Source organism: Crotalus tigris, unplaced genomic scaffold (assembly GCF_016545835.1).
Source record: "Crotalus tigris isolate CLP2741 ecotype Arizona unplaced genomic scaffold, ASM1654583v1 scf7180000017551.9496454, whole genome shotgun sequence".
NCBI classification, from domain to species: domain Eukaryota; kingdom Metazoa; phylum Chordata; class Lepidosauria; order Squamata; family Viperidae; genus Crotalus; species Crotalus tigris.
In genome coordinates, this window is record NW_024096469.1 from 2,608,453 (window position 1) to 2,629,763 (window position 21,311).

The window sequence follows — 21,311 nt, forward strand, 5'->3', positions numbered from 1 at the left end:
TATATAAAATAACTAATTAAATACAATTTTAAAAAGAAATTATAAAAAAAGAAATTATAAACTAAGAAAGAACAGTTGGATTAAAAAATAAGTTTTTAAGGAAAGTGATAGATTTGGAGTTGGTTAAAGGAAGGAAATTTCTTTACAAAATGAGACAGAAATTTAATCCACATCAAAGTTGATGATACATATGTAGCTTCCAGGAAGTGAATATGGTTGTACACAATGAAACTTCTATTTAAAGAAATTTCTGGATGATCTGTCTACAAGATGGCCAGTTGCAACCGAATAATACCTGTTTCATTTTACTTTTAATCTACATTATTGGAAAGTTATAAAAAAGTAATATTCGAAATATGGCATGGAACCACTGGTTGCTGCTTCCAGTTCTCCATGCCAGAGCACTTTTTCAGCTGTAGAAGGGCTCTAGTGTGAAATCCAGTACAGTAGAGAAATAAAAAGACATAAAGATTTTTATTTTCAGCCTCATGGTGAGATGGGGTGGTTAGATGGGGATTCTGAATGCAAATACATATGTAGTGGGTATAGTTGAATTTCAGCTTCATTAAGAATGGGGAAAAAAAGCCAGGATAAATCAATAGCAACAGTTAATCTTTTATAACCACCACTGATCACAACCTAATTCAATTTTAAGAAATCTCTTCCTCTAATGACCTTATAGGGAGATTTGATTAGACCATAACAATTTTATTGGATGGCTAATTCAGAGATTGTCCCATCACAGTGCCTTTTCAGCATCATTCTTATGTTTGGTCCTGAGAGCAATAAAGTAAAACAATATATTACAGTCACTGTTGGCGATGGTACATTGGCATCTTTCTTTAATGTTTGGACAGATATTGAAGTCCTCATTTTCTCAAGTTTTCAGTTTATATAATAGCATACTGAATTATTGGTGCATTAATATGGCTTTCCTAACCAGACTGTAACTATGATACGGCTGTTTGTTTACTTTTTCTTCCAAGAGTGTTATGGGGAAAGGATTATATACATTCCACTGACCTTTGTTTTAGACTTAGAGGATATTCCTCTGAATCACCAAATTGAGTTCTAAATCTGGGGGACTATACATGTAGTCCTTGAGTTACAATGATTCATTTAATGACCATTCAAAGTTACAATAGCTGTGAAAAAAGTCACTTATGAATGTTTTTCACACGTATGACTCTTGCAGCATCCCCACTGGTTATATGATCAAAATTCGGGTGTTTGGCAACTAGCATACCTTTACGATGATTGCACTATCCCAAGGTCACATGCTCACCATTTGTAAGCTTTCCGTCCAGTTTCCAACAATCAAAATCAATGGGGGGGGGGAAGCCAGATTCACTTAAGAACTATGTGATTCACTCAACAACTGCGGTGTTTTTGCTTAGGAACTGTGGTAAAAGAAGATCATAAAATGAAGTGCAACTCACTTAAGAACCACCTCACTTAGCAAAGGGAATTTTGGTCTTTGTTGTGATCATAGGACCTGTACAAAGCTTTGAGGGTTCCTTCTGAGAAGATTTTTTTCAAAATAGAATTTCTTCCAAGAACAAATGTGTACAATGTGCAAAAGTTCACACATAGTTTGCAGATGATTTTATGGATCTAAGCTTAACTGATTAAATATTGATGTGGATGAACTACGAACATCTATAGTTGCATCAAACTGTTGGTCTCTCCAGTTCTGTGTGATATACATGCAGTAGCTTAGTAACAGCTCTCTGCAGGGTTTTACAAGTCTTTCATAAGTCTAGATGGACAGCCTGGAGATTGTACATGTAAAGCATCTAATACAAAGTTATCACCTCCTTTTAGTATCTTTAATAAAAATAAATGTGTTTTCTGCTGGAACAAGAGAATATGTTGTTTGAATTTAAAGAAAGTTAATGATAGGCATTCACTGTCCCAATTTCCTGCTTCATCAGAGCGTGTAACTGCAGTGAAGACTGACATCTTTGTTACCAGCTTTGGTCCTGTTTCAGATCATGATATGGTAAGTAATGCTCTACTGCCTTCTAGTATGTTAAGAATTGTTTAGCCTTCAAGAATGTGGAATGTGTGGAATTCTGAATGTATCTATCACTGCTCTTGTCCGAAAATCTTTCCACATCTCCAGCAGTTTTTGCAGCCTTGCAATTGACAGTTTCTGAGTATATTGAGGCATTCATCTTGAATGCCATCCTCAGTTTAACGATTCAATTCATTTGAAACATTTATAATATTTGGTTCATTCCATGGCCTAGGGGCAGCAAATGGAAGGGAAACAACTCACATAAGAATGGGCCATTTGAAGCCTAAATCAGCTTAGGGAAATAAAGAGCGGAATAAATACTGTTTTCTTATGATTGTTCAGGCCACTGGTCAAAATAGTAATAAAATAATTCTGCATTGCCTCATCTTGCCTACGTTATTTAAAAGATTGGTCTTTCACTTAAATCTCTTGATTCTAAATAATTCTTTTTCTTTTTTTCTCCCTGTAAACATTTTGTAATTTTGAGGTCAGGCTTGACTATTCAGGTCCTTAAAATCTTGGCAATAAATTGTGATGCATAAAAGCTCCAGCTTAGGACTGATTCTCAGGAATTTCACTATATATTATCTGCTGGAACAAAGCCACAAGGAAGCACATTTGAGTCCAAAGAAATTCTCCTACCTATTCTGGCTACTGATGAACAAACAAATATAAGATTTATTAGTAGTAAAATAAATGAAAGATTTAAGAGAAGCCGATAAAGTTGGCAACAGCATTTCTTTATAACCTGGATTTATTATATACACACATAAACACACAAAAAACAATGCTTTTTTTAAAAAAAATTTTTTTATTGAATAACAAAAATTAAAAACATTGAACATGGTAAATCAGATTTGACATACATCACAGTTCATATTCACAATTAACTACTAATAAAAAAAATCTTTACAATAACATCACTCTAATCTCAATCTTAATTTATCTCATTACAATGACTTCCATATTTTTCCCCCCACCATCTATAAAATTTATTCCAAATTTGGTAAAAATCCATTTCATCCTGATTTTTAAGTCTCTTAGTTAACCTATTTAATTCTGCGCAGTGCATAATTTTATGAATTAAGATTTCCTCACTAGGTATAGCTGTAGCTTTCCAATTTTGAGCGAATACAATTCTTGCTGCTGTAAAGTGAGTGAATAAATATATATATCTTCTTTACTAACATTATTTTCAAGAATTCTTAACAACAATGTCTCAGGCTTATACTGGATGTTTTGTATACTCATTTCTGTTACCCATTCCCAAACCATATGCCAATATCTCTGTGCTTCCTTACATAGCCACCAAACATGAAAATATGTGCCCTTTTCTTTTTTACATTTCCAACATAATGATGAGTATCCTTTGTACATTTTGGCTAATCTTGCTGGAGGGAGATGCTATCTGTAAATCATCTTATATGAATTTTCTTTGTATGATGACGCCAATGTAATTTTATTATTTTGCATCCACACCTGCTGCCATTGATCCAAATTGATGTTGTGTCCTAAATCTATCGCCCATGTCACAATTGTTTCTTTAACCTGTTCTTCAAATAACCTGTATTCCAATAAGTGCTTATAAATATTCCTTATTTGTTTTTTTTCCGGACCAAGCAAAATTTTATCTAGACCCATATCTTGTCTATAAATACCCCATTCCTGTTTATCTTTCAGATATCTTGCTTGGATCTGGAGATAGGACCACCATTCTATCTCTATTCCATATTGTCTTAACTCTTGCTTCGATTTTAAAAGACCCTCTTCTGTCAAAATATCTTTGTACCTAATAACCTTATCTTTCCTGAACAAATTTGGGTATATAACTGCCTCCAATGGTGATAACCAAGTCAGAATCTTTGTGTAGTATTGAGATTTGACAGTATTCCAACTTTTAATTAATCCTTGCCGGACCTTGTGTTTTAAAAAATATTGGTAATTTCTATTTTGCCCCTTCCACATATGAGCATGCCATCCCTGCTGAAGATCATAACCCTCTAACTGAATACATCTTTGATTCTTTAAGGTTATCCAATCACTAATCCAAGATAGGGCCGCAGCCAGGTAATATAATTCCCAATCAGGAAAGCCTAAACCACCCCTTTCCTTGGCATCCTGTAAAACCTTTAATTTTATTCTAGCCTTTTTACCAGCCCATACAAATTCTAAAGTTATTTTATTTAACTCCTTAAAGAAATTTTTATCCAAGAAAATTGGAATATTCTGAAACAAAAAAATCAATTTGGGTAGGATATTCATTTTTACAGCAGCAATTCTCCCAAGTAACGAGAGGTGTAACTTTTTCCAACGTTCTAGATCAACTTTAATTTTTTGCATTAATTTAACATAATTATCTTCTTTAAGTGATGAACAACGTGCAGAAATGATTATCCCTAAGTATTTAAATTTAGAAACTACTTGTATACCTAATTTAACCTCGAGGAATCTTTTTTGAATATCAGTCATATTTTTAGTGATAATCTTTGTTTTATTTTTGTTTATTTTTAAACCTGCATAATCTCCGTAATCTTCTAAAATTTCAAATAATTTCTGCTCAGAGTGTTCTGGGTCTTCCAGAATAAATGCTAGATCATCTGCATAAGCCTGAAGTTTATATTCTTCTTTCTTAATCTTAAATCCTCTAATCTGTTCTTCTTGCCTTACCGCTCTAACAAGAATTTCTAGAGTATAAATAAACAGCAATGGCGAGAGGGGGCATCCCTGTCTAGTGCCTTTCTGTATGTTAAATCTATCTGTTGCCACCCTGTTTATTATGATCTGCGCATATTGTTTGGAATATATTGCAGTTATAACATTTAAAAAATTTCCTCCGGCTTCCATTAATTTTAATTGTTGTATCATAAATTGCCAATCAACATTATCGAAAGCCTTTTGAGCATCCAAAAACAGAAGTGCCACTTGCTGATCATTGTGTGATTCATAAAATTCTAGAATATCTAAGATTGTTCTCATATTCTGTTTAATCTGTCTATTTGGTAAGAAGCCGTTTTGATTCAGGTGTATAAAATCTAGTAAATATTTCTTAAATCTCTCCGCCATTATTGAAGCAAAAATTTTGTAATCTGAATTCAATAAAGATATGGGTCTATAATTTTGTATCCATATTTTTTCCATATCTGCTTTTGGAATCAGTGTTATATTTGCCTCTAACCAGGACTTAGGTATTTTAGCTTCAATAAGTACTGCATTAAAGACCTCTAATAGATATTGATTAAAAACACTCTGCAAGTTTTTATATAATTCAGCAGGTATTCCATCTGGGTCTGTTGCCTTATTAATTTTTTTGTCTATTTATAGCCCTAATTAATTCAGACATGCTTATTTCCTCATTTAACATAGATTTTATTTCCTTCGGTATTTTTGGCAGCTCTGCCTTTACCAAATATTCTGTTATCTGTTCCACGCTTCTTCCCTCATTACTCTTATATAAATTTTTGTAAAATCTTTGAGCAATGCCCCTTTTTACGGTCTCCTCCCCCTGGATTTCTCCAGTTTCATCTACCAGATTAGTAATCCATGATTCCGCTTTCTGTTGTCTTAATTTATACGCTAGCCATCATCCCGATTTATTTGCATGCTGAAAATTCTTTTGGTTAGCTGCCTGTAATTTTTGTGTGTATTTTTCCGATTCCTCTAAGTTAAGTTTGTGTTTAATTAAATCCATTTTTATTTTTAATCCTTTATTTCCAGGATCTCTCTGGAGTAATATTTCAGCCTGTTTATAGTTTGCTTCAAGCCTCATCTTATATTGCTGTTTTTCTTTATTTCTCTTAGACGTATACAAAATAATAACCCCCCTCAAATATGCTTTAGCCGTATCCCAAAGATTCTGCAAAGATGTGTCCTCATTATCATTCACTTGAAAGAAAAGATGCATTTCTTTCTCCATACTTTCTCTAAATTCTTTTTCCTTAAGAATCCCTCTTTGAAAGGTCCATCTTGGCCTATATCTTTGACCTTTCAAGCTTAAATTTATTGGGTTATGATCAGCCCAGAGACTGGGTTCTATGTGTATTTCCTGTATTTCTGAGGCTAATTCTTTGGAACACCACAGCATATCTATTCTAGTCCATGATCTGTGCCTGTTGGAACAATACGTATAGTCCCTCTTATCAACGGTCCTCTCTCTCCAAACATCCTGTAAACTAAGATCCATACACATCTCGAAGAAAATTTTGGGAAGTATTTTTTTATGTCCTTTCATTGCCTCTGTGCATTTATGGTCTTTAATTTTATCTACAATCGCATTGAAATCTCCAATTATACAGAAACTATCTCCCTCCATATCTCTCAGCCTATTGTATAGATTTTTTAAAAAAGGATACCTGAGCACCATTTGGAGCATAAATTACAGCAAAAATTATATTCTTTTTATTAAGCTTAACTTCAATGATCAGAACCCTGCCCTCTTTATCATTATATATTTGTTTCGAGATTATATTCTGCTTAACATACAAAGCAACACCCCTTTTTTCCCCCGATCAAGTGAAACATATAATCGACCTAATTTAGGTCATTCTAATAGAGATTCTTGGCCAGATTTTATATGAACTTCCTGTAAAGCTATAATGTCCACATTCAATTTAAGAAGTTTATTAAAAACCTTCCTACGTTTTGCTGGTACATTCAACCCTCTAATATTTGTTGACCAAATCTTATACTCCTCTCCCATTATTCAGCTTTTGTCGTAACTTTGTACTTTTGGTAATTCTTAATTCCTTCGCCTCAGCTAAACTTCTCCCCTGTTCCAACCTATCTTGACTGTTTCCCACACTAAGAGGGAAGTGGAAAGCGGACATTTTGGAAGAAGAATAAGTGGTGGGAGAGTCTATTTAAAATGGCAAGTAATCCAAACTCAGTCAAGATTGGTGGGGGGAAGAAAAACGTAGTTCAAGGTTCCAGTCCAATGATTCAAAGACCATTAGATGTTATGCTTCAAAAAGAAAATCCTAACCCACTTAAAGAACTGCAAATAATGTTGCCAGCTATGCAGGAAGTCATGATGAAGAATCATGAAGAAATCAAAACAGAACTGGAAGCAGTCAGGAATGTCACAGGAGAAATGAGAGAGAAGATCCAGGCGATGGATGGCAGGCTTGAAGTTTTTCAACAGCAAATAGTTAAAAATGAACAGAAATTGCTGGCTGTGGAGCAAAGATTGGATGATGAAGAAAAGAAAGTGGAAGAGATGGGAAAAACTTAATGGAGGTTGATAAAAAGTTAATGACAGCGGTGATACTATTGGAAGCGGAGAAGGTGTCCCAGTATCTTAGGTTTCAAAATGTTACTGAAGAAAGAGGAGAAGATCTCCCAGATAAGATGGCTGGGTTGCTAGCAGGAACTTTAGAGAGAAAAAAAGAAGAGATGATTGCTGAAATGGATGAGACTTATAGAGTGCAAACAAATTATGGAAGACGTCATAATCTTCCTAGAGAGGTCCATGTTAAATTTATAAGAAAGAAGATTAGGGATGGATTATTATACAGAGCACGTGATGTCCAGTTAGAATATGGAGGGAAACGAATTATTGTATTAAAACAGGTACCTAAGAGGATGAGAGATCTCTGGAAAAATTACCTCTTCTTGACATCTAGGCTACATCAAAGTAATATTAATTTTAGGTGGCTAACACCTGAAGGGATTATTGTGACTTGGCAGGAGAAGAGGTTTAGGTTAGACACAGTTGAGAAAGTGGAAGATTTTTATCGACAATACTGTACCTCAGAGGAAAATTTGAGGGATCCTGGAGAAGGAAGAGATAGGGTAGTAAAAAGAAGGGATGTTGAACAATTGTCGGAGAAAAGAGGGATAGAACAGAGTATGGAGGAAATAAAACAATGTTTTTTAACTGGCTGGGGAATTCTGGGAGTTGAAGCAAGGTTCTACATTTAGGCAAGAAAAACCAAATGCACAAGTACAGCATAGGTGGCACCATGCTCAATAGTAGTAACTGTGAGAGGGACCTTGGAGTCCTAGTAGACAATCACCTAAATATGATCCAGCAGTGTGCTGCAGCTGCCAAAAAGGCCAACACAGTGCTAGGCTGCATTAACAGAGAGATAGAATCAAGATCACGTGAAGTATTAATATAACTCTTCAATGCCTTGTTAAGGCCACACTTGGAATACTGCATCCAGTTTTGGTCACCACAATGTAAAAAAGATGTTGAGACTCTAGAAAGAGTACAGAGAAGAGCAACAAAGATGATTAGGGGACTGGAAGCTAAAACATATAACAACGGTTGCTAGAATTGGGTATGTCTAGTTTAATGAAGAGAAGGACAAGGGGGGACATGATAGCAGTATTCCAATATCTCAGGGGCTGCCATAAAGAAGAGGGAATTAAGCTATTTTCCAAAGCACCTGAAGGCAGGACAAGAAGCAACGGGTGGAAACTAATCAATGAGAGAAGCAACCTAGAACTAAGGAGAAACTTCCTGACAGTGAGAACAATTAATCAGTGGAACAGCCTGCCTCCAGAAGCAGTAAATGCTCCAACACTGGAAGTTTTTAAGAAGAGACTGGACAGCCATTTGTTTGAAATGGTGTAGGGTTTCCTGCCTGAGCAGGGGGTTGGACTAGATGACCTCCAAGGTCCCTTCCAACTTTACTACTATTACTACTATTACTATATGTGTGTGTGTGTGTGTGTGTGTGTGTGTGTGTTTTCTGAGATTTTCGTGGGTGTTTGTATGTAGGTCTTTGGTTATTCGGGTTTTCTCCTGTGTCAAATTGGAAATGTCTTGGCAACATTTCGACGAAGTCTCATTCGTCATCTTCAGGCTGGTGTTTTCGGCGTGCACGCATTGAAGAACATAAGAACTCAGTCAAAAAAGAGGAACCAACTTCTTCCCTGGTCCAACACCTTAAAATCACAGGACAGGAAATTGACTTTAAAAATACCAGAACTATCGCCAAAACTGAACACTTTAATAACAGAATAATCAGAGAAGCCATCGAGATAGAAAAACACCCACACAGCATGAACAAACAAGATGATACCTCCCGCCTACCAGCCATTTGGAAACCGGCCCTTATTGACAAATGAGTCCCTAACACAAAGAATGACATCAGATCCACACTCACGAAAGCCACACAGGATGTCACCACCACACGTCCATGCAAAAAGCAAACCCAAACCCACACCGATGATGAGGCACAACCACAAACCAGAAGCCAGACCACTGCTGCATCATTAGCCACTTTAAACCCCTCCAATCCATACATGAAGCAAACTGACACCTACCATGAAGATGAGGCATGACCACGAACGCAAAGCCAAACAATAGCAATGCTCACCATCTCACCTCCCCGTGCAACTCAGATTAACCTGAGCACAACAAAGCCCCCACCCAAACAGAACACTCCTCCTACCAATCAGAGCACAGCCAATCCCCCATCCAATCAGAGCACAGCCAAGCTCCTAACCAATCAGAACAAACCTCCATCCAATCAGAACACAGCTAAGCTCTCATCCAATCAGTTCATACCCCCATTGGCAGTTAAAAGGAAGAAACAGCTATGATCACACATTGCTCCTAGAAGCACAAAGCCGAAGACACCAGCCTGAAGATGACGAATGAGACTTCGTCGAAACGTCGCCAAGACATTTCCAATTTGACGTGGGAGAAAACCCGAATAACCAAAGACACACATATATATATATATATATATTAAAAATAACGCTAAAAATCGAGGAATGATTCCTGGGTACATATTTCAATAGATAAAAAGACAATCACCAGGAAGTAAAATAACAAAGTTTTAATAAATAACCAAGCTTTCGATGGCTCAAAATCTGCCATCATCGTCAGGGTGTAAACCAGTCAATGGGGAAACTTGCTTATAAATGCAGCCGCACCTGCACTCGGCTCATGGATCTCATGACGGGCCCCAGCTGGCCGATCCTTGCCTCACTTACAACATCAGATGATTCATCCTTACATCCTTTGCTTACATTTATGTCACCACCCACCTCCCTGTTCCCTTGTGTCCTCAAATTGGGGGGGGAGCGTTCTGTATTTCCCCAGGTTGGACTATCCTTCCCATTACTGGATCGATTCTCCTTCCTATAATCTTCAGGATACTTCCTTCCTCCACCCTTTCGGCATGCGCCGTAACCATTTATACTTTCGTTATCACAATATTCCACCCTGGGGATCCTACATCGGTTCCCATGTTCCAACACATTAATTCCTATCATCCTTCCAGCATTTCCACAATCCCTGTAATTAATCTCATCCATCCTCTTGTTTCCCCCCACGGTTCCCAATGTATCACACAATTGAGTCCGGGATCCATGTTGTTCCATTGCAACAGATGTTTTATTAAAACTTTGTTGTTTTACTTCCTGGTGATCGTCTTTTTATCTATCGAAATATATATATATAATATATACACACACACACACATACACAATATTAATAGCCATATTCAGGTCCATATATCAGATCCAATTGGCAAAAGAAAGCTTAGGACTTTTACTGTAGTTGGAAACATGCGGAAGAGGCCTTCATCCTGCAGTGGATAGACAATGGCTAAAATGACGGTAATGTGATGTCTATCTCTATATAATCTCTCTCTATTTCTAAATAATCTTATATATGTATATAATTTTATTAATCTAAGGATCTAAAGTATCTGTATGGTCCATGTGTCTGTAACAATCCTAAGCAATGGAGTTAAACCCAAGAAGATTCTCAGCAAATAAAGGAACATAACACACACACAAACACACTTACCCATACACTAACCTCATGAGGAGTATTACAAAATATATAATGTAATGAAGGCTCCAACTTTCTTACACGGCCTGATTTAAGAAGGACTCAAAGGAACAAGAAAAAGATAAGCTTTCTCAGTAACAATATTGTTTTTCTCCTATTTTGTGGTTATGCCATAAAATTTAAAGCAATCTGTAAAAACAATATGCTGAGATTTATGGTGTAATGACAGGGTTTTACAGGAGAAATGGGAATTTTCAAGAGAATATTTGGCTTCACAGATACTGTAGCTAGAAATATGTCTGTTCCTTCTTTCTTGAGAAATGTCATTTTCAGAAAATTAGCTCTCAAATCTTTTGAACTAAAAGTCAAACACCTCATCTATGGCAGAACATTCTGGAACTCATTAATAGCCATTGTAAAATTATATACTGTTGCACAGCAAAAAAACCTTCAGAAAAAGGGCCTGGGAACTTTCAGGTGAATTTGTAATGTGAATTTCAGCAAGCAGAGGCATAGAAATCCTTCCTTGGTTGCCCATCTAATACCTTATTTGTAGTCCTGGTTTTAAGACCCTATTATAATGTAGCTATAAGGTTAGTCTATGCATGCTGCTCCCAAAAGCAACAAGGTACTTCGATGCAGATGCTTTTAGACTAAACTGCAGTACAGTCAGTGAACTCTGCCGACAGATATGTGATTAAATTACTTTCTGAATCAAATGGCTTGAGGAGAAAAGTGGGTATCACCCAAGCCTTAGCAGCAAATGGAGTGCTGCCATTTACGTAAATGGCTACACGAACCATATTTTACAGTTCACATGACATAAGCAGCCCAGTCATCTTCTTCTCAAATCAATTTGCATAGATATTCCAAACTGCACAGCTTGATTGGGAACCTTGGAAACTGTAAGAAGATTTTTCTATCTTCATATATAGTGAGTTAATTAACAATTAACATGGATTATTTGAAATGCTTCTACCCATTTTTTCCACCTGGCCTAAGTTGTGTTTATACAAAAAGATAGTTTGCCTGCTATCTCATTATTGTCTACGTCTGCTTTCTTTTTCATTTTCCCCTCCAACCTCCTCATAGTCTCTCTTGCTGTTGACAATTGGTAAAGTCTTCACTTATTTCAGGAATTATCAAACTTTGTGGTGAACAGACTCCACAAATGAAGGCAAATGAACTGACTCCCTACAGTGATAAAATAACTTTCCCTATTTCTTAGGGAAAGTTATTTTATCATTCACTTCACTTAGAAATAAGCAAAAAAATAGCCGGATAAAGCATGCTATTTCTTTGTAATAATTAAATTCTAATCTATATATCAAATAAAACAAAGATTGAACTATAAAAATTTACAAAATCAAGCCTTTTAGATGAAAAATAAACTTCAAGTTTAAAATTATATTAAATAAGATGAGCTGGCTTAGTTTTGTATTAGTCCTGGAAAGTGAGTTTTAGTTTGGAGACAGCGTTTCTTATTCATTTAGAATTTATGCTGGTTCTTTATAGTGGCAATTTCAGAAAATCCTGAATTTACTGCCAGCTGTCTGAGCACTACAGGGACAAGTATAGCCGGTGATCCAGCTTTGCATATGTAAACCATTGGGCTTTTACCTTTATTTGGCTTGGACAAGCTGGCTGCTGGCTTATCAAGATACACTGGGAACATGTTTTGATCCAGCTTTGAGTGTGGAAGCCCAGCCAGAATTTGTTCCAGACCTCTGCAAAGGTGGAAACTATAAAATTGTGTTTTCTCTGTGTCTTTCCTCTTTCTTCTAATTGAAGAAAACTCTTCTAACTCTTCCAAATTTCTTCTTTCTCCTAAATGAGGAAGCCTTGTTCAAACTTGAATCTTTCTCAGATTTGCTTGTGATTCCCTGTGGTTGTGACCGAGAGCTTGAGAATTCTGTCTTAAAATAGGGTTGACTTTTGCAAGCTGTTGAAATAAAAAAAAATCATTTTATTGTAAAGTACAAGACATAATTGTGCTAACCAAAATTTGTTGGATGTTTTAGGAATCTATTTTTTTTTTCAGAAGAAAGGGCTACCCTCAGTCATACTTCTGTTCAGACTTTGTGACTTTGACAAATGACAAAACACAGATGTATAGTATGAACCTGTTAAATCTCAGTATTGTTCAGAAAGCCTTGTGCTCTTCAATGATGCTATTCATAAATGAAGTATTTTCAAAGCTCACGATTCTCTAATTTTAGGAATATACAATAGATGTATTTTTCCGACAAAGCTGGAGAGATGAAAGGCTGAAATTCAAAGGACCGATGCAAGTACTTCGACTGAATAATTTAATGGCTAGCAAAATATGGACACCAGATACATTTTTCCACAATGGAAAGAAATCAGTAGCTCACAACATGACTATGCCTAACAAACTTTTGCGAATTACAGAAGATGGGACACTGCTTTACACAATGAGGTAGGAGGCAGGGATGTGGTATTTTATTTATGAAAAAAACCCTACATACTTTTCAGGATAGGTGGGGTTTTTTTGTTTATAAATGTTCTTTTGATTTAATGAAAGTTATACGGTAGATTTGGATTGGATAGTAAAATATGTACATCTTTAAAGGAATCAATGGAATGCAGCTGTTTTCTTCTAATTTGTATCATCTTTTCATTTCCTCCCAGAGCTTACTACATTCACTGGGATAGCAACAACACCATATTTTATTTTAACAAATTTGGAGATTAGACTCCTGTTACAATTCAATCTTTGTGTAATGTAAGCAATTATGCATTATCAACCTATTATTTGCAGTTGGAAGGTGCAACTTTTCACCATACTGATTTCAAGGGGTGAAATGATATATTTTGTGCTCCTTTTATAATCAAGCATTGGATAGAACAAGAGTAGGAGACATTTCTGGTCTTCTTGGCCAATATAAAACAAGGTACCTACTGTGGAATAGAAAAAAGGAATATCTTGTATTGTGTATCTGTGAGACTCAGAAATTAGATGAAGTTTGGTTTAAGAAGGTTAACATAATGGCTGTATAAAAATATGTTCTCTATGCTCAAATGGTGAACATTGGGGACACATAAAATAACTCTTGCATAAATCTCTTACATATTATGCATCATAGAGAAAGACTTTTGAATTACACATTGCAATTACCTGTTTCATAAATAGGAGAGGATGGGGATACTGGAATAAGTATCTGATATTTAGGGCAAAAAGTAACAAAAACTTTGAGGTTTCTTTTAATGAATTCTTGTCTAGAACAACAGCAGCAGCAGCAGCAACAACAACAACAAAACCCCTGGGCTTTTAAACCAACTGAATCAAATTCTCTGGTTAATCTTGCTGTACCTAATTATGTCATACAATTTCTTAACCAAATGCAGTAAAATAGGTACCTTCTATTACCATTTTCATCAAAGCCACTTTATATTCTAAATCTGTTGTAATGCTTTTGGTCTGTTTGCAGACTTACAGTGAGAGCAGAATGCCCAATGCATTTAGAAGACTTTCCCATGGACGCACACGCTTGCCCATTGAAATTTGGAAGCTGTAAGTTGACTTTGATAATTATTTTCTAGCTTCTCCCTTCTGTGGGCCATTACAGCTATGATACTTTCCAGCTATTGAAATTTTTTTTAGATAAAGAAGTTCTACATGGGTAAACATTATACAATATTTAACATGGACATGTTGTAGAGGACACTGTGATAGTACACATACAAATCCCTCAGTTCTGCTTATCCATGGCTACATCTTATTACAGAATATCTTTAGTGACTTTATTAATGCATACAGAAAATATAGGATTTACTTCCAAGATTGATTGACTGTCAATCTGTACGCTATCTCAATTGTTTTTTGTCATTCTGAACCACACACAGGAAATAGGGATGAACTATTTTACATAGCAACAATGTGTATGTGTGTGGGGGGGGAAGCTTTGTCCAGATTGACCAGGGATATTAAAGAAACTTTGGAAATGATTTTTTTTAACCAACTAGATGCTTACACAAAATCTGAGGTGATTTACGAATGGACCCGTGATCCTGCATACTCTGTTGAAGTTGCTGAAGATGGCTCTCGACTGAATCAATATGATCTCATGGGACAAACAGTGGATTCCGGAATTGTGCAATCCAGCACAGGTGGGTAAAATCCCAGTGCTGCTACATGTCTATTGCTTGTACCACAGCACAGTTTATCTCAAAAATATTATGTCTTAGATGAGAATGGCATTCTTTTAGAGGCCCATCTTTTCTTTCATTTTTTTTAAAAAAGCAAACAATTCCTAATTTGCTCTTTAAATATCTGCATTCTAAAAATTATGTCTGTCACACTGAACGTATTTTATTTAAATGTATCTTAGTTTTGCAGTGCCCCTGAAAAACAAAACAAAACAAACAATTGGTAGTACTCAAATAATGTTCATCCCAGGTTTGGATCTGATTAAACCCAGCCAACAAACAGGAGTTCATCACATCATTACATCTTGCTCAGCTTGATATCCTCGGTGAACAGTAAAACTCAACACATGTTGCTTATAGCTACACAGATCCTGAATTTTTCAAGGCAATCAATCAGTTTATTATTTTCTTGTAACTCAAAAAAGAAAGAGTCTGAAAAGAACAACACAGTCGGACTGGGGTAATAGGCAAGATGTTGCTCAGACTGAATATTCAGCAATTCAAATTTAACCAATGGCCGCTCCTTCCAAAAAACCATAAGCTTCTCAAGGAGGTAGATGTCTTAATCCTTTGAAGGTACAAAAATATATGCAGGCTTTTGAGATATTGGCATAGTATGGACATGGACATGGACCTTGACACATGGTAATGTCTGGAATATAGATCTATATGAATATGTAACAAACTGATTCTCTGAAGCCTCTTTAGTAATAACATAAATTTTAAAAATGTTACATTCTATAACACTTTTTTTGTTTCTATTCTAGAAAGGAATATTATTCTATTTTACTATAATAAAACTGTATAGCCACTATAGTAAGTCCATACCCTCCCTACATGTACATAACATTTTCTTCCATCAGTCATGAATGAAGAGGCAGCCAAAGATTTCACAGTTACATAGACCTGCAATCTACATCTTTTAAAAAATGAACAAAAAAAATCCTGCAAAGAAACAGAAATTAAAAACTAGTTTGCAGAATCACCCCTCACACACACACACCAAAAAAGATAATCTTAATAGAATGATCCTTGTTAGCATTCCAGCCCTATTCACAGCATTTTATACATATTGTCAGATGTGAGGCAGCTCAGGCAGGGGGGAAATTGCAAAGGTATCAAAACAAAATTAACATCTTAGCCTGAAAGACATTAATCACGGTTATTTATGGTTAATGACAAGTTCTGCATTAAGTTGGCACTGATCAGTAACACAAAGCATTAAGTGAAACCACTAGAAGCACTGTTATCAGAAAAGGAACAATTTCAATAATTAAATTTAAAATATGGTTATGGTGTTGAATTGTGGTAGTGATAGTAGTGGTAATAATAGTAAAAAATAAAGGAAAAATACGGTAAAAATAAAACAGGAAAGAAAATTGGTTAAAAGGAAAACTATGTCTATAGACTACTGATACATAATTGAAATTTAAGTAGTGCAGTGGATTTCAGAAAATCTAAGATTCTGAATTGATACCTTAGCTCTAGTTTAGTTGGTTTGCAGAATACAGCAGTCTAAAAGGCTTCCAATATTTTATAGATATTATGGTTACAATTAAATGATTTTGTGAATGGACTGCAAACAACAACAAAAATACAATAGTTTGTGTACTGTAATTGTATTATTCATGGTTCTCTCGTATATTGTTGAACTGAAGCAATTTGTAGAACTAACCTCACAAATTTATTGAAAATTACTTAAATACTTAGGTAGTTGATGTTTTATAAAGTCAGCTAACAAATTTTATATAGTGAAAACAAAATTGTAAGAAGGAAGTCTGGATCATATTTCTCAGAAAGTTTACAAAATGAAAACTGGAACACTTCAACGGGATTTGCAGTGAAAGCTGTACAAAATACTATCCATCAAATGTCACTGAAATGAATGGAAACTGAGCAGGAATATATTTATTTAGATGGACATTTTCCCATTTTGCTGGTAAGACCTCTTTTGTGATGAGACATTGGCAGTACAGTTTGTTGAAATTGTGGTAAAATGGCCATGTTGCACTTTCTGTATTATATGGATTTAGAAGTAATGGTTCCTAAAGCAGGATATAAGAACCTGCTTGTAGTTTGCTCACCTGAAGACCTAGCGGTCTTTATTTCAGAAAGGCTCTTACCTAACACTGTGTCCATGAGTTGACAAAAATGTATGGATGGGGAATTGGAATGAGTTTAGGATTATGACAATGATTACAATATGGCACTAGCTGGGTAACAAAATGTCCACAAACAAATAATCAAGTTCAGAGAGTACCATGAATTCCTCTTTAGGATTATAAGCAAATGTTAGCAAACAGATTCTATTAGGCTAACTTTCCAAGCCAGCAAATATTTAACAAAACTTAAAGTTCCATCAGTATATTTGCATTAGTCCAACACTGAAATAATTAAGATTTTGGACTAGGCTGAGGGAGATCCATATCCAGGTTTTTTCTCAATACAGATGACTTTGAGCAATGTATTACATCTCGGCCTAGCCTACTTCACAAGACTGTGGCTGTGGGCATAAAAAGAGAGGAGACCATCGTATTCATTGCTAAGTTCACAAAGAAGGATGGGCTAAACCACCACCATCATCATTGCCAGCATCAAAAGAAGGGTGATGATAACATTCTTTATCTTCAACCAAGACTTGGATAGAAGTGGATTGAAATTAGATTTTTCAAATCCCCAGGACTGTTTCATATGTCAGTTCTAATTTTGGAAGAACACTTTTATTTGATTTCAAGCCTTCTTGCTTCTCCTTTTCAGCTAACATTTGTTTTATTTCTATTTTGTCAGTGCTAAATGTAATGCCATATTATTAGTACCCTAAGGAATTTGATTTTTTTCAAGATATTAAATTTTAAACTAATAGTCATAGAAGATAAAAGTAAAAATGAGAAGCTTGTTTAATTTCTTGAAAACACTCATTTCACAAAAGCCATTATATAGTGAACAGCCACCACCAATGTTTAACTGAACACTTTTTCTTGATTTATAAAACAAACAAACAAAAAACAAGAAATCTAAAAGCAGCACAGTGAGCAGAAAGAGAATAGGATCAAAAGTAGCTGTAGATAAATTGCATCTCATTAAATGAAGCCAGCCCATTCATCCTTACTGCAGATTGTTCTATGCCAAGCTCTGTAAGCATGCAATTATGAAACTAATACATTAGGTACTCTGATCATCATTAGAGCTGCACAAAACCATTCAAACAGGAGCTCTGAAAAGAAAGTAAGCTAATCCTTTAAAACCATTGCTTGAAGCATCGGAGTCATAGTCTGTTATAGGCCATTCCAGCTACTTTATGGCCTTTTCTTGACCAAAACAAAAGGGATGTCAATTGAACTGATATCCAAGAAATGCAACATCAACATGCATGGCCAGGAATGATGCTTCCACACTTCAAGGAGCCAGCTCAGATGATGGCTTAGTACAATCATTTTGTATAAGCTTAGTGATCATAACACCATGATCTTAATTTTTGCGTTCCTTCTGGATAGTCCAAAAAGAATCTTATTTTTATGTTATAGGTCATCATATCACAAGTATACTTTCAGGCCTACATATAACAACAGGAACTTTGATTGAATTTCCAGGTACCTCCAACAATAGTTACTAGATTGACATTTTAAGTGAAAGGAGAATGATCATATGAACAGTATAATTCTTTAATTAGCTGCAAATGATGTGTGAATCCAAGTGTTGGATTTCACCCACACAATTTCATAGTGTAGTTCTCAACATATCACTCGAGAGCCAAGTATTCCTTTAATTCACAAGAGGCTCATCATCCCTGCTGCTACAAGGAAGATGACCTGTGTTCATTCTGATGACTAGCAAGTTGACAAGGAATCCATGATACAGACTGAAAAAAAGAATAGATGATTGGGAAAGTATTCTTTACCTCTAAATGTTATAATGGGCAAATGCAGTGAGTAGCAAACGGTACTACTGAGGTCAAATAAATCACATGCAGAAGAAAGGAGAGAAAACCCTGGGTCAAAATCCATTGAACTGATGGAAAATATTTGTTCAGCTATCATTATTATTGTTATTTATTAAATTTATTTGCCACTCATCTTGCCACAGGTGACTATGTTATGTATGCAACTAAAGATATTTTAGAATCAAAGGTAAGGAGTTGTGTGAGTGCCAAGAAGAGGGGCTCTTTCTTTTTTTTTGTAAAATACTAACTGCTTCCTTCTAAAATACAAAACTAGAATATGGAACCATTCTTGCTGTTTTGGTTAGTGCTTTTGGAAATAACAATTTAAAGCCACAAAGGTACACTGTATTTCTGATGGAAGACTTCCAAGGAATTCTCCCTCACCTTTCCCTTATTTATATCCTAAGAAATTTCCTTGGCTTTTTTTCCCTCTTATCCAGGGGAATACGTTGTGATGACTACTCATTTCCATCTGAAGAGAAAAATTGGGTATTTTGTCATTCAAACATACCTGCCATGCATAATGACAGTAATTTTATCCCAGGTATCTTTCTGGCTTAACAGAGAATCAGTTCCAGCAAGAACTGTGTTTGGTGAGTGTCTTACATTATGCAAATATGCTTGAATTGTTCAAAAGCATTAATGTATGTAGCATTAATACTCTTTGATTAAATTATCACACTTGAGGTGTCCATGCAAGCAGTATTTTGTTTCAGTGAGGCATTCTGTATCATATCCATCAACTGCAAACCTAGTGTCAGGTGGAGATCAGGTAGAATACACAAAGTGTGAACCCGTGCTTTCTGGAAAAACCCATTGACATTTCACACAGGCTTTATTTCAATCCCAAAGTTTAACTTTCTTATTACCAAAATTGCTTCTATGCCTATCTGGATTTAATTTTGGCTTGCCTGAATGATTCTTGGTAAAATCTGTGTGACAACTTCATTAGCAGTAAGATTCACAAAAGGCAATTAAACCAGTCTATGGCCAGCTTTAGTCTACGAATTGCCAAATTCATACTCAATGAGTACCTAATTACAGAGATAGTTCATTTACATTTGAGATAAGTCCTGGCCGCCAAACTTGAGTGTGACATGATCCTATCTATTGTTTGCATTATTATCTTATCTACCACAACCCTTGGTTTCCTAAAAGTGTTACATTAAGACTTTGAGTGTCAAAATTCACACCTCACTAATTTAGACAGAGTTCATTCAATTCTTCTCTTCCTCAGCTCTCTGTTTTGTGGCATTTGATTCATTGGCCTTTCTATTTGAATTGTCTTCCATTTTGGAATTGAGGTGGAGCTGAATTTTTTCCCTTTAAGTTACCCAATAAGAATGCTTCAAATATTTTATGTAAGCACATGAAACTAGAGAGATAGAAAGTAGAGTTTGATTAAATAGCTTACAATTGTGAGAGTGGTTGGACACCACAATTATATAACTAAATTAAAATAATTTAAAATCCTTCCTCTGAGTAGAGTCTTAAGCTTGGGAGTAGTGGTGGTAGGGATCTTTATGTAGTCTGAGCCATTTCAGAAGAGAACTGATGGAAAATGGAAAAATCAGATTATTTTCTATAAATAATGCATTTGAATATGGGTAGTGCAAGATATTTTTGATTGCTGTAGGTTTTGGCTAACAATTGACACAGTGAAAATATACTCTAGCAGATATTTAATACATGAGATGTCTGCAGTTGTCAAGGTAACCGGTGGTTAGTGATTTAAGGCAACAGTACAAAGATGCAGACTTTTTACTCTTGGTAAAAGCTCAGTGGCTAATTAAAAGAAACCTGTTCAACAGTAGATGATGAACAGTGCTATAGAACATGCAAAATATATTGTCACAGTGGTATCTTTCTTCATTTCTAACTCAATCAACATTAATAGCTAGCTTTTGAATATGAGGTGAATAGTGGCAAAAGCCAGCTGGAGAATTCAAGATAGGTTTCAGAAATGAGCTAGTGAACAGAAAGTGCCTTCCATTTCTCTTTAAGATTATTATGCCAGAGCAAAGCACATCATAACTTTAATTCATCTCAAACAATTGGTTTTCTGTCAAACCAAACCCATCTAAGAGGTATAAACAAAATTACACACCATCAGTTATAAATAAGTAGTAAAGTAAAGCCTTAATACTTTCCCAAATGTTGAATACAATATGATCACTTGTCACTGGTAGACTATCTCACTCTGTCCAATGAATTGCCCGATCTCCCATTTCACTCACTTTTATTCCCTTCTGGGTGCAATTTTAATTCACCCCCCCTCCCATTATTGGTTTTCAGACAGAATGGAAAACATGGCATAAAAAGATAATTGTAGGTTAGTTTAAGATGAAAACAAGCAACTTGCTCCTCGGTTTGAGCCACAACTACCACAGTCCCTTGATATACACCTTATTATCTAGGACCAGTGATAGTCT

The 21,311-nt window shown here is 35.5% G+C and overlaps 1 protein-coding gene across 4 annotated transcripts in view; it reads left to right on the plus strand.

Annotated features, from left to right (window-relative positions):
* GABRA1 (gamma-aminobutyric acid type A receptor subunit alpha1) overlaps nt 1–21,311 on the plus strand; it is a 49,375-nt gene that overhangs the window by 22,341 nt on the left and 5,723 nt on the right. For all 4 annotated transcript variants that reach the window (XM_039343680.1, XM_039343670.1, XM_039343691.1 and 1 more), the window contains 5 exons: nt 1,935–2,002; nt 12,989–13,209; nt 14,222–14,304; nt 14,757–14,900; nt 19,320–19,472. In XM_039343680.1, coding sequence (XP_039199614.1) covers nt 1,935–2,002; nt 12,989–13,209; nt 14,222–14,304; nt 14,757–14,900; nt 19,320–19,472 — 669 coding nt within the window. The remainder of the gene's footprint in view (nt 1–1,934; nt 2,003–12,988; nt 13,210–14,221; nt 14,305–14,756; nt 14,901–19,319; nt 19,473–21,311) is intronic.